The sequence below is a fragment of the Aotus nancymaae genome, unplaced genomic scaffold (assembly GCF_030222135.1).
Source record: "Aotus nancymaae isolate 86718 unplaced genomic scaffold, 86718_ANA_hifiasm-v0.15.2.pri h1tg000022l_1, whole genome shotgun sequence".
In the NCBI taxonomy this organism is placed as follows: Eukaryota; Metazoa; Chordata; class Mammalia; order Primates; family Aotidae; genus Aotus; species Aotus nancymaae.
Window position 1 is genome coordinate 37,043,358 of NW_026988435.1, and position 14,319 is coordinate 37,057,676.

At 47.6% G+C, this 14,319-nt stretch overlaps 1 protein-coding gene across 6 annotated transcripts in view; it reads left to right on the forward strand.

Annotated features, from left to right (window-relative positions):
• Window positions 1-14,319, forward strand: part of ITSN1 (intersectin 1) — a 247,056-nt gene that overhangs the window by 208,506 nt on the left and 24,231 nt on the right. For 5 of the 6 annotated variants that reach the window (XM_064380114.1, XM_064380116.1, XM_064380117.1 and 2 more), the window contains 2 exons: window positions 7,240-7,423; window positions 9,276-9,374. In XM_064380114.1, coding sequence (XP_064236184.1) covers window positions 7,240-7,423; window positions 9,276-9,374 — 283 coding nt within the window. Of the gene's footprint in view, window positions 1-1,129; window positions 1,161-7,239; window positions 7,424-9,275; window positions 9,375-14,319 lie in introns of those variants that run through there. The other variant, XM_064380119.1, reaches the window with a different exon arrangement.

Here is a 14,319-nt window from a genome sequence, read left to right on the forward strand (position 1 = left end):
TTCCTGCATGCTGTCCTGTGTTTCTTTCTGCTCATTGCCACTCACAAGCACCATCGCCCTTTTGTGCCTTCATGCTTTCTGGAAACGCACCCCGAATCTCTCATTGCAAGAGTAGGTCACCCAGGCACCCCAGAGCCTGCCGTGGGGTGAATTACTGTGGTAATTACTGTGGCAACATGGGCCTGACGCAATAAGCCCTGAATGTCCAGGGCTAGGCTGAGGCTGGCTCCCGGTGGTGCTGGCTCCATCCTGGGGCATGGGGCAGTCTTCTCCACGGTTTCCCCGGGACGCGGGATCCCGTGGGGGAATATTGGACTTTTGAGGCATTCTTGGCCCTGCAGATGGAAAAGTGTGGAACTGTTCCCTGCCTAACGTCAGCAGTTTCTCAGGATCACTCCGGGAAGCGGGCCCGGGACTATTTGTATTTTCTTCCAACTTTAGTTTGCAGAGGCAGCTGGAGGGCCAGGAGTCAAGAGACCTGGGTTTGGATTCTGACTTACTGCCTTTCCTTTTCAAGCCTTAGTTTGCCCATCTGTAAAACAAAGGAGTTGGATTTGATCATCACAAAGGTCTCTTCCAATTCTTAAAAAAAAAGGACGGGGGACTGGCCAGGTGCGGTGGCTTACACCTGTAATCCCAGCACTTTGGGAGACTGAGGCAGGCAGATCACAAGGTCAGGAGTTCGAGACCAGCCTGACCAACATAGTGAAACCCCATCTCTACTAAAAATACAAAAATTAGCCAGGTGTGGTGGTGGGCTCCTGTAATCCCAGCTATGCAGGAGGCTGAGGTGGGAGAATTGCTTGAACTTGGGAGGCGGAGGTTGCAGTGAGCCGAGATCACGCCATTGCACTCCAGCCTGGATGACAGAGCAAGACTTAGTCTCAAAAAAAAAAGTCAAAAACCAAAATCGGAATCCACCAGGCTGTCATTGTAACATCACTTGCTAGAACACAGATGAAGCCACAGCCTCCAGGGCGCGCGATACTCCCTGCTGGGAGGAAGGGCCACCCACTTCCTGGGCCTGAGGATGGAGGGCAGGCTCCCAGAACCTTGCATCCATTCCTGATCTTCGTCCGTGTCATTGGGAAGCCACCATTTCCTAAATGTGGTCTCTGCATTGTTTCAGGTCCCTACTTTCTTGAGCATGTGTTTGGGAGTGGATGAAGGGATGGTGAGAGGGGCGTGGAGAGGTGGACGTGAAGAAGGAGACATAATGTCTGCTGGCTTGGTGCTCTAGAAGACGAATAATCCAAGGTGACCCCAGGCAGCCTTTTAGAGAAGGTCTGGACTCCATTGGCCTCCTGGTGCTGTGGAAGCCTTTCCAAATTAGGTCTGGCGTCAGACCCTTGGGCTCACATCCGCTATTGACTCTGGCTGTGTGTCATCAGGCAGGTCCCTTTGATCCCTGGGCCTTAGTGTTCTCGTCTACGTGGATGATAGCTGGGTGTAGTGGCTCACGCCTGTAATCCCAGTGCTTTGGGAGGCTGAGGCAGGAGAATCACTTGAGGCCAGGAGTTTGAGACCAACCTGGGCCACATGGTGAAACCCAGTCTCTATTGAAAATACAAAAATCAGCTGGGTGTGGTGGTGCGCACCTGTAGTCCCAGCTAGTAGGGAGGCTGAGGTGGGAGAATCTCTTGAACCTTGGAGGCAGGGGTTGTAGCTGAGATCGCACCACTGGACTCCAGCTTGGGCCGCAGGAGTGAAACCCTGTCTCAAAAAAAGAAAAGAAAATATACCTGTAAATTAAAACCTTTTTTCTTGGGCAGCTATCCATGAGGGTTGGGGGAGGTGGGAGATGCGTCTGAGGTTCCCAAGTCCCCCTTAGAGAGGGCTTCCCCGACTCCAGGGTTGGCCTGAGGGAAACTGGTGCTGGCCTCAGCTCCCCATCCCTTTCTGTTGTCTTTTAACCCTCGTCAGGGAAGCAGCAGCCCCTTTCTTGAGCTGGGCCGGGGCTGGGCCTGCGTGCTTCTTCTTCCTGTCAGCTCTGACTTGCTCCACTGTCTTGGAGGTGGGAGGGACAGTCCTGTGACGGCTGAAGCAATGAAGCTCAGAGAGGCTGAGTGATTTCCCTGAAGTCACACAGGAGGGTGGCTGCTCTATGGATGATGCCTAGGTCCTAGAATGGAGATTATGGTGGCTCATGCCTGTAATCCCAGCACTTTGGGAGGCTAAGGCAGGCAGATCACCTGAGGTTGGGAGTTCAAGACCAGCCTAAAACCCCCTCTCTACTAAAAACATAATCTTAATTGGGTAGTAAGATGGCAGTTACGGTGCCTGTCCTGCCTACCAGGCAGGGTTATTCTGAGATCAAGAGATCGGGTGTCCCAGGGGCACACTGTCGATCAGGGCGCCGATGTGCACAAGAGCAGCCGGGACCTTTCCACCCCAAGGTCCCTGTTCTCTACCCCCATTCCTTTTATTCCTGGATTAGCTAGTTTGGACTCACTGGCTCATGTCTTCATCCTCCAGATAAAATCTTGTATTTAACCGGAGCCTTCTGTGGACCTGATTTCTTTTTCTTCCTTTCTACATTTCACTAGAAAAAAAAATCTCAAACATATAGAAAATGTGAAAGAATTGTAAACACCTACATGGCAAACTGGACAATGACCATTGTGCTGTATTTGCGTGGCTGCATAGACATAATTTCTTCATGCCAAGGAATGACTGTGGTAAGGGGAGCTAGAGGGTCCTGGCAGCCCAGAGAGGGAGGCGTTTGAGGATAAGGGGAAGTTAAGGCAGCAAGCCCAGGAATGCCACCAGCGAGCAGCCACATGCCTGCTACTCTTGATCCTGTACCTCTTGTATTTGGAGTGTGGCGGGGGCATGGCCGTTATCAAGCAAGTCAGCCATAAATAAATAAAATGAAAATAAAAAGGGCTAACTGGGACCCATGGACTTCCTACTAATGATGCCTCATTGAGGGTTAGAGCAAATGGCTGCCTCTCTTACGAGGAAGCTGAGAGCTGAGAAATGTGCCTTTCATAGACAAGGTAAGGCAGAAAGATCTAGAACCTTTTTATATCCAGAGCCTGGAGCAGGCCCCTCAGGGCAGCTGTCAGAAATGATAGCAGAAGGGCCAGGCATGATGGCATTAGCTTGTAATCCCAGTACTTTGGGAGGCTGAAGCAGGTGGATCACATGAGGTCAGGAGTTGGAGACCAGCTTGGTTAACATGCCAAAACCTTGTCTCTACTAAAAATACAAACAAAAAAAAAGGGCCGGGCATGGTGGCTCACGTCTGTAATCCCAGCACTTTGGGAGGCCGACGTGGATAGATCATAAGGTCAGGAGATTGAGCCCATCCTAGCTAACATGGTGAAACCCTGTCTCTACTAAAAATACAAAAAATTAGCTGGGTGTGGTGGCATGCGCCTGTAGACCCAACTACTCGAGTAGACCCAACTACTCGAGAGGCTGAGGCAGGAGAATCACTTGAACCCGGGAGGTGGAGGCTGCAGTGAGCTGAAATGGCACCACTGCACTCCAGCCTGGGTGACAGAGGAGACACCGTCTCAAAAAAAAAAAAAAATTAGCCAGGCATAGTGGTGCATGCCTGTAATACAAACTACTCAGGAGTCTGAGGCAGGAGAGTTGCTTGAACCCAGAGACAGAGGCTGCAGTGAGCCAAGATCTCACCACTGCACTCCAGCTTGGGCAGCAGAGCAAGACTGTGTCACCAAAAAAAAAAGAAATGATAGCAGAAGGGAAGCAGAAGTGAGGTGAGTGGCCAACCCAGGTTTGGTGAACTGTTTTTTTTTTTATCAAGAGCCTTTCCTGTCCCCCTGCTGGAAAAATAAAAAAGAAAAGAAAAGAAAAAAAAAAAGAGCTTGTCCCAAAAAAGTGGTTTTCTTAAATATTTGTTATAAGTAAAATTTCAATGCCGCAAAAGAAATAGCACTCAAAGATAAATCCTTTCAGCAAGGCAGTTTACTTCTATAGAAGGGTGCGGCTACGGATGGAGCAATGGAGGACCGCACATTTGGACAAGGGAGGAAAAGGGGAACTTATGCCTGATGGGGGTCGTCCCTACTGCTGTGCTGTTTCCCTATTGGCTAGGGTTAGACCGCACAAGCTAGACTAATCCCGATTGGCTATTTTAAAGAGAGCAGGGGTCCAAGCTGGAGTGGCAGGGTGGATGGTTTTGGCAGGAAGGACAGTTACGGGTGAGTCAGAGCAGGTAGCCAGGTGGGTCAGAGCCAAACACACTCATGGCCTAGGTCAAAGAAGGTGACTGGAGCAGGTGACCGGAGCAGGTGACGGGGATGAGTCAGGACAGAGCCGGGGGCCAGGGGAACAGATGTGAACTACTGATTAGAACTGGTGGAGAAGGTTGTTTACTGGAACTACAAGGAAGTTAAACTTTAAAATAGAGAATTAAAGAATAAAGAGAGCTGAACACACTGACACACTGACTCTTTGAAGAGAAACTTGGAGTTTACTGTATCTAACATAGTTGGCACATCTTCTTTTTAACTAAGGAAGAATGGATTCCATTTGTTCTTGTTTAAGCAGAAAATGAAGGAAAAATAAAAAATAAAAATCAGTTTTGGGTGGTATAGACAGATGATGAAAAAGAAGAAAAGGACATGGGGCTGGGAGAATGAGAAGACGGAAGGAGAGAGGGCATGGAGCAGAGGTGGGAAGTCCAGTGGGGCGGGAAGTACAGAGGCTGAGGCTGAGACCAGCAGGGAAAGGCCTGAGGGTGAGATGGGAGGAGCAGGGCAGCCACATCTGGGAAGATGGGGGGCAGTAGTGGCAGGAGGTGGGTTGGGGCCTCTGAGGCTGTGGTCCCGACTGTGGGCTCTGGAGTCAGACCTGGGTTCCCGGGTTACCTCCGCCACCTATTAGCTCGGTGACTTTGGTCAAGTCATTCAATTTCTGTGTGTCTCAGTTTCCCCTACAGGAAATGGGGGTAATAATATATCTAAAGCTGTGTTTGACACATAGGAAGCATTCATACATGCTAGCACCATGACTGTCCACTTGGTCTGCAGACTTCAGAGGGTTAGGGACACTCGTGTTCAGCAAACACTGAGTGCTCTTTGAAACGTTCATTAGCCAGTCGATTGCCTTTTGCAGTCAGTTCAAGGCCTCTCATCTATAAATCTTTCTAGGAGAATGCCAATCAGCTCACCACAGGGCAGAGTACTCTCAGGGGGTGGCTGCAGTAGCAGAGTCACATGACCCCTGGGCCTGTAACACCCTCCAGTCCTCATAAGTCTTTGCCTATGCAGTAGATCATCCTGGATGAAGACCCACAGCTGAACCTAATAGGTGCCTAGTCCATAGTAAATCAGGCCTTAATTTTAGGCCCGTCTGCTGGTTGGGCAACTCCAGTCTACAAGTGTGGGTCTGCAGAAACCAGGAACTAATTCCTCAAGACAATCACTGTCTGTAGATGATCTTTCTTCTTTTCCTTTTTTCTTGTCTCCCTCATCCTTTAAGAAAACGCAGGCCAGGATGGTGGCTCACACATGTCATCTCAGCACTTCGGGAGGCCAAGGCGGGTGGATCACTTGAGATCAGGAGTTCGAGACCAGCCTGGCCAACCTGGCAAAACCTCATCTCTACTAAAAATACAAAAATTAGCAGGGTGTGGTGGCAGGTGCCTGTAGTTCCACTCACTTGGGAGACTGAGGCAGAGGTTGCAGTGAGCTGGGATTGCACCACTGCACTCCAGCCTGGGCCACAGAGTAAGACTCTGTCTCAAACAAAAAACAAACAAAACAGGAGAAGGAAAGGGTGAAAGTATATTTTATTCCCTTGTTAAAAAAAAAACTACTCCTCATAGGAAAATGATGGAATGATGGAATTTCTTCCTGTTTCCATTCATGGCAAGTTTATAACATGGCTATTCAGGGCTCTCATCCCCTCAAATTATTGTCAACATCACCCTTGAGCACATTTCTGCACCGTTGGGGTATTTCACACCAGTCCCTCAATGGGGCAGTGGCCCTTGGGCCATTCTGAAGACACCAAGCTGCCACCGCTCCCCACACCCCAGGCAGCCGGTGCTGATCTGCCGGTTAGGGAATCCACTTCAGGTGGAATTGCTGACTGCTCACACCACGTCATTTATGGTCCCTAAGTTTCTCTCCCTGGCTTGCCAGTCCAAGGGATTTTATTGTAGCCAAAAATGTGGGAGAAAGAAAAGAAAGTGATCTGAAGTTTTTAAAGCCTAATATAAATATCGCAGAGCTTCCTTGGAATTCGATAGCCCGCCCCATACCTCAAAGGCTTCTCCAACATGACCATGGAGGCAGCCAAAGGAATTAAATAGGGACAGCCTCCCAGCCTCGTGTTAAAACCATAGGACTTACCATTTTGTTCCATCCACCACCCATCCTCCACCCATGATCATAACGAGGAGAGCCAAACACACTCCTGGCCTCATGTTGTGGTCCTGCCATGTAGTACATTGCTGTCCTTACCGTGTATAAGCTCAGTGCCGTGCCCTTCTTCCAGATGCTGGTGTTAAGGGTTGAAGTTAGAAGAGTGGACGCACAGTCCTAGTTACCATAGCTCTGAGCACTCACACTGCAGGCAGACCCCAGAACAAATGCTTCCCAGTCCTAGCATCACCTCTCCTGGATTCCAGGATATACATTATTATTTTTTTTTGGTTCATTGGCCCATTATCATAGTAATAGACCTCTTTTCTGAACTCCTCTTAATTCAATTAACTTAGCTCCAGCAATGAAGCAGTGAATGACAGAAATAGTTCAAACGGTCATTTATACCTGGCTTTTGCCGAATCTAGTGGGATTATTTTGCCAAGGCAGTTGTCTTGCCATCTTCATTATGTTTTTAGTCCAAAACCACCTTCCCATCCTTTGGCAGTAGCAATTTCTGTTGTGCAGAAGTGCCTCCTGGAAATAGGGTGGGTGCTCAGGCCACATCAGCCAGGGGCTTTCACCACCAATAATCTGCATAGTGAGACATTGACACAGGGGACCCGTCTGGGTTGTTAAAGAAAAAACTGCATATTTCTACACAAGAAAACAAAAATTGTAGCAAACAGCCACTCTGCAAAGAAAAATGCCCTGGTGCTCCCTCTCTGTAGCCGTAGACTCATTTCTTTCTCCATTCCTTGTCTCCCACATAGATCCTGTAGTGGCCCTTGAGTCTGTGCCCCTCACACACATTCTGTTTCTGTGCAACCTAGAAGTGTGCCGTGGTGCTGTCAGGCAGCGTGAAGGCGGGGGGCTCACCTCCCGTGTTTCCGTGCAGAGCGCTGAGAGTCCGCAAGAAGATGTCCGGGGAGAAGATGCCCGTGAAGATGATTGGTGACATCCTGAGCGCCCAGCTGCCGCACATGCAGCCCTACATCCGCTTCTGCAGCCGCCAGCTCAACGGGGCTGCCCTGATCCAGCAGAAGACAGACGAGGCCCCAGACTTCAAGGAGTTCGTCAAAGTAAGGGTCCAGACTGTGCAGAGACTGGGCCCCAGAGTGGCGATCATTCCTGCTCGAGGCCAACAGGGTCTGGGGTCTTGCCTGACCCTTAGGGGACTGGCACTCCCTGGCAAGTGTGGCTGTCACCAATGGGGTGGGCTTGGCAAGGACGGGCGAGCCCTGGGCTCGGAAGCTTTGAAGCGTCTTCAAGGGATCTGTTTTCTAGATACTAGTGGTGTTATTTGGATGCATGTTTAAATCTCATTTCATTTGCAAGGCCCAGGCAGGTCTCAGATTTCCTCTTGTGTTTAATCGCCACATCTTCAGTTCTTTGCGGGTCTCTGCCCTTCACCTGCAGAGGGAATGGCCAGGATTCCCGGTGGCCCCTTCATTCCTTTCCCAGTTGGTTCTGCTTGATGGGCTCCAGCCCTAGGCAGCCCGTGAGAGTGTGGGATGTCAGGACCTCTTCCTTGGGGGTAGCAGGCATCTGGAGAGTAGGGTGTCCACCAAGGGATGTTTGGGGAGATAATGCGGATGCTCCTGGAAGACCTGCAGCTCTGGGACTTGGCCTTGGCCAGGGTGAGTCTCTGCTGGCCATGCTGGGCCATTCAAACAGCCCCCATCTCTCCTGGAGAACAAAAGTAGGAAGAGCATAAAATTCCTTCTATGAAACAGGTGCCTTTTGATGAGTAAACAGCAAAATAATAACAACGGGCATATCTTTGGGTCTCATGCATTTTGGGGACAGGCCACACTTACCTGCCCTAGAGTGGTGCTTGTGGAATCACCGTGGTGAGGTACAGCATGGCTCCTTCTTGGTCAGGGCCTCACGTGGACTTGTTTCTGCCCCTCGTGGTGTTTCTCAGCATCAAATGCCTAGACTTGCCAGCCAAGGCACCAGGCACTCTGAGGCCATTCCAGGGGAGAAAGATTGCTAAGAAGGAGGCCTTGGGTGGATGGAGATGGGAGAGCAGATGCTGGGCTGCTGGGCGCCATGGACTGCCTGGGGTTTCAGCCAAGGGCTGGGTTCTTCCTGGGCCCGGGCAAGATGAGTTCACTGTTGGATGCACTTGAACTTCAGGGAAGTGCTGACGCCAGCCCAGGGCAGGGGCCTCCTCATCCCTCCCCGCCCCTCTCCTCTTCATCTCTCCCCGCCTCATCCCAGCAGGAATGTGGCACGTCATTGCCAGCTGTGACGTGTTCCTGGAATGATGGTGTCAACAGCTGGAACAGGTCCCGGTGCTGACAGTTATCAGGTCTCAGGGCTCCAGTCAATGCAGCTGCCCGTTTCTAAGGCATTAAACTGGATCACAGACTTTGACAGCAAAGTCACAAGACCCTGAGACTGGAGTCTTGACCCCTGATGTCTCAGCTTCTCTCTTTCCGCCCTACCTGGGACTCCCAGAGGCTCCACGTGCAGACTCCACCCGAAAATAGACAATGAGATTCAGCCCTTCCAGCAGCTCTAGGATGTAAGGAGAATTTTTCCTCTAACTGTACAGTCTTGTGACTCTTGTTCCTGGGAATGTTATAAAGTTTTTGCAGACATCCAGACGAAATATTCTCTGTAAAGCCAGAATCTCATCTCTGTGCGTAAGGAACCACACATCCTGTGGAAGGTATGCTGGGTCCGGAGTGCAGGGCTTCACCCTGCTGGCTGAGTCACATCTGGAGAATGGAGCTCCATTCTCCATCTGGAAAGTGTGTCATCCTGGACAGGGTAACTAGTTGGGCCTTTCCAACCCTAGGTCTCTCAGTTGTCGTCCAGATAAATGAGATAACGGGTGGGGAGTCCTCACTGACGTTAGCATTGATGTCACTAACTGGATTTTGCGAGTTTCTTAAGTACATTTAAAAACATCTCTTATTTCAGAGATTGGCAATGGACCCTCGGTGTAAAGGGATGCCACTCTCCAGTTTTATACTGAAGCCTATGCAACGGGTAACAAGATACCCACTGATCATTAAAAATGTAAGTACCCATCTTATCTTGCCTTTTCAAGCAGGGGAATGCTGTCTCTACATTGGAGGGGGTGGGCCATGTTTCCCGGCGAACATACCTGGTAGCTGTCGTGTAGAAAGCTCAAGACAACAAGGTGTCGTCAGAGGTCTGCCTGGTAACTCAGAAACAAAAGCTGGTTTACTACACAAAAAGCTGGCCGAGCACGGTGGCTCACGCCTGTAATCCCAACACTTGGGAGGCCAAGGTGGGCCGATTGCTTGAGCCCAGGAGTTTAAGCTCAGCCTGGGCAGCATAACGAGACCCTGTCTCTCTCTAAAAACAAACAAACAAAAAACAGCACTTTGGGAGGCTGAGGCGGTTGGATCGCGAGGTCAGGAGATCGAGACCATTCTGGCTCACATGGTGAAACCCCCTCTCTATTAAAAATACAAAAAATTAGCCGAGCATGGTGGCATGCACCTGTAGTCCAAGCTATGCAGGAGGCTGAGGCAGGAGAATCTCTTGAACCCAGGAGGCAGAGATTGCAGTGAGCTGAGATTGTGCCACTGCACTCCAGCCTGGGCGACAGAGCAAGACTCCGTCTCAAAAAATAAGAACAAAAACAAAAAACCCACGAGAGCTAATACTGCACAGTCTTCAGATGTGTGACCAAGCACCAAGTGACTTCTACCTTGTAAGTCAGGAAATGAGCCCTTAGTCCTTAACTTTTTTATTTTTATTTTTTTCTAAAAGAAAATAACATGGAATCACAGAAACAGTCTGTGGTCGGTGCCTTTCTCCCTTGATTCTTTCTTTCTTTTTTTTTTTTTTAAGATGAGGTTTTGCTCTTGTCGCTCAGGCTGGAGTGCAATAGCACAATCTTGGCTCACTGCAACCTCCACCTCCCGGGTTCAAGCCATTCTCCTGCCTCAGTCTCCCAAATAGTTGGGATTACAGGCATGCGCCACCACACCTGGCTAATTTTATATTTTTAGTAGAGACAGGGTTTCTCCATGTTGGTCGAGCTGGTCTCAAACTCCCAACCTCAGGTGATCTGCCCGCCTCAGCCTCTCAAAGTACTGGGATTACAGAATTACAGGTGTGAGCCACCGCGCCTGGCCAATTCTTTCTCAAAGACAGACCCAGTGCCTCTAGGCCTTGATTTTCTTAGCAGGAAAGAGAAACATAATGCCCACAACCTGTCTTCAGAAGGCCATTGTGAGACACTATTAGTCCATTCTCACACTGCTATAAAGGACTGCCCAAGACTGGGTAATTAGTAAGGAAAGAGGTTTAATTGACTCGGTTCCACATGGCTGGGGATGCCTGATTGTAAGGAAACTTACAATCATGATGGAAGGGGAAGCAAACACATCCTTCTTCACATGATGGCAGGAAGAAGAATGAGAGCCCAGCGAAGAGGGAAACCCCCAGAGGATCTTGTGAAAACTCATTCACTATCACAATAACAGGATGGGGGGAACCACTCCAATGATTCAGTTATCTCCACCTGGTCTCTCCCACGACATGTGGGAATTATGGGAACTACAATTCAAGATGAGATTTGGGTGGAGACACAGCCAAACCATATCAGACACTGTGCTGATATTAGATGACTGTTCTTCTCCTGTCACTTTCAGAAAGCCAATACCAAAAGAAAAAAAATGAACCAAATTAGGGTTTCAGTGTCTCCACCTGTAAAACAAGTGAACAGACTTAGTTGTCCTCTGAGCCTATGCTTATAAAACCGCAGGGAGTGTAGCTCCTGGAAAGAGGTTTTAGATCTGGTTCCTTTTAATAGAGAATGGTATTTAGAAACTCAGATGTGGGCACTGGTGTGCTCATTGCTGCTGGGGTGTTTTTGCTTTGTGTTCCTCTCTGTGGCAGAGCTGGGAAATATATGAATGTCTTTTCATGCACACATATTTACATATGCCAATGTATACACATATATTTATATTTATTTCTAGATCTATCTATCCATGTATATTAGAACTCATGAATTCACACCAATACCTCTTATTCTAATCTAGTACTGCAGAATCTATTCCAGCCTTCCCCTTTCTGCATTTGTAACTCCCTACTCTGTGAAGAGCCTGGCTCTCAGTATCCTTATTGTGTTTCCTTATTTGCTCTGTCTTCTTACATGTGACAAATCTCCCTCCCACATAAGCCATCTCCTCTTTCCAGCCCCAGCTCAACTCCACAAAATACACTGTGGATCTTTGACTGAATTAAATAATTAGCTCTGAAATAAGCTTTCAACCTACTGTTTTCTCTCTTCCAACACCACAGTTACTATTTAATTAACTCAGTACTTCTCTTTTTTCTCCCAATGTTTAATTGCAAATTGAAGTGGAAAACAAGCTTTTAAAATAAATGTTCTAGATCTAGCCAATGGGAGAAAAACTAAAAGAAGAAAAGGACTGAACAGCACAAATATTAAAAAGAGGGGAAAAAAAAGAACTATCATTATTTGCAGAAGCACTATTGATTACTTCCAGAGCACCCAGAAGAATGAACTGAAAACCAGCTGAACTAAGAAGAGAATTGAAAAGTGGTCATCTATGAGATACATATGAAATCCACCAAAGTACTAAGACTAAATATTTTTATGATACTGATGTGGAAAAATTCTTAGCATGATCTCAAAGACAGAAACTTAAAGGATTTAGATCACAGAAACCTAAAAAATACCCAAACTTTCGGCTGAGTTTGGTGGCTCACACCTGTAATCCCAGCACTTTGGGAGACTGAGACAGGTGGATCACTTGAGGTCAGGCGTTCAAGACCAGCCTGGCCAACATGCTGAGACCCTGTCTGTACTAAAAACATGGAAAAAATTAGCCGGGAGTAATGGTGTGTCAGGATCGAGCCCCAGCTGAGGTCCAAGGGGAATGTGTGGACATAGGGCAGGGAGCTGGAAGAACACTCGGAAGACAGCAGGTAGATGGGACATGGCTTTATTCAGCAGCTTTTTCACAGTGTCCGTGTTGCCTTTATACACCTCACACATAATAGTGGCTTGGAGCCAGGTGATGAGCCTCCCATGTTATGGCTACAAAGCTGTGATTATATAATGCATAGGACTGTGCACTTGCACTCTAATCCTGCTGAGTCATGCAGGATGTTTACTTCAGCCTATGTCTGCCTGGCTGCAGCACAGCCATGTTCTTTACACGGTGCATACCTGTAATCCCAGCTACTCGGGAGGCTGAGACAGGAGAATATCTTGAACCCAGGAAGCAGAGGTTGCAATGAGCTGAGATCACATTTCAGCACTCCAGCCTGGGTAACAGAGTAGGACTCTGTCTCCAAAAAAAAAAAAAACAAAAACAAAAAACCCTAACTTTTATTCTGGAAACAACCTAGATGTTTATTAATGGGAATAGTTAAATAAATATGGTAGATCTGTACTATGAGAATATTTAAAAAGGTACAGGGCAAATTCTACCGTGTGTATTAGCATGGAAGGACACTGAGAAAATGCTGTTATGTGAAAAAAGCAACACTAAACTCACTAAACAATTCTACGGTATGATGTATTTTGCAAAAAGAGGGGAAAAGCTTTACATGCTTTGAGACAGAGTTTCACTATTAAATATATAAAAGGCATCTAAAGGAATGCCCTTCAGTCTGTTGGCAGTGGTTACCTCAGGGGTAGGGAAATGAAGGAAATTTTTACATTTGCTGTACATATTTCTGTAGTGATTGAATCTTGCATACCAAGGATATATTACTATGTTATTTGCATAAAAATTTTTCTTAAAAATTTCTCACAACAAAATATAATGAGCAAAGTTTAAAGACAAATGACAAGCTGGGTATGGTAACACATGCCTGTAATCCCAGCACTTTGGGAGGCCAAGGTGTGGGAGGATCGCTTGAGGCCAGGAGTGCAAGACCAGCCTGAGAAACATAGTGAGACCCCTCATCTCTACAACATTTATTAAAAACTCAGCCACGCATGGTGGGATGTATATGTGGTCCTAGCTACTCCAGAGGCTGAGGCAGGAAGATCCTTGAGCCCAGGAGTTCGGGGCTGTAGTGAGCTGTGATCATGCCACTGCACTCCAACCTCGGTGACAGAAAGAAAAGAAAAGAAAAAGACAAATGACAGGCATAAACTGGGTAAACACTTTTAACGGTACATGCATAGGTACTAAAATGTAAGTAGGTATCTGTAGCTATATCAAGCACCCTTACCACAACCACAAATACTCTAATAGAAAAACAGGCAAAGGCCAGGCACGACGGCTCACGTCTGTAATCCCGGCACTTTGCGGGGCTGAGGCAGAAGGATTGCTTGAGCCCAAGAGTTGAAAACCAGCCTGGGCCACATGGTGAAACCCCATCTCTACAAAAAATAAAAATAAAAAAATTAGCCAGTCATGGTGGCATGTGTCAGGAGGTTGAGGTGGGAGAATCACTTGAGTCTGGAAGGTCAGGCTGCAGTGAGCTATGATTGAGCCATTGCACTCGAGCCTGGGTGACAGAGTGAAACTCTGTCTCAAAAAAAAAAGATAGAATATAGAAGTTGCTGAGAGGCAGTGTAGAATAGCAGTGAAGTGCACATAGCCTGGAGCTGGGCTGACTGGATTTGAATCTTGGTATTTACCGCTGTGTGCTATAAGTTCCATAACCTCTCTGAGCCTCAGTTTCTAGTCTGTAAAATAGGGATACTGGTAGTACCTACTGCATAGTGATGTGAGAATTAGCTGAGTTCACATATGCAAAGTGGCTTACACTAGGCAGTATACAAATGTTAACTTTATCATTGAGAACACTTATGAACTAAATGTATAAAAAGTTCAAACTCACAGGCAATAAACGAAAATATATAACAAAAGAAGAAAATACTTTGATTTGCCAAATGGGCATATATTGACACTTCGATGCATCTTGCCAGATGGGCGTATGTTGAAAAGATTGTAGTTCCCCAGTGTTGGCAAGGATCTGGATGGAAGTTAAATTG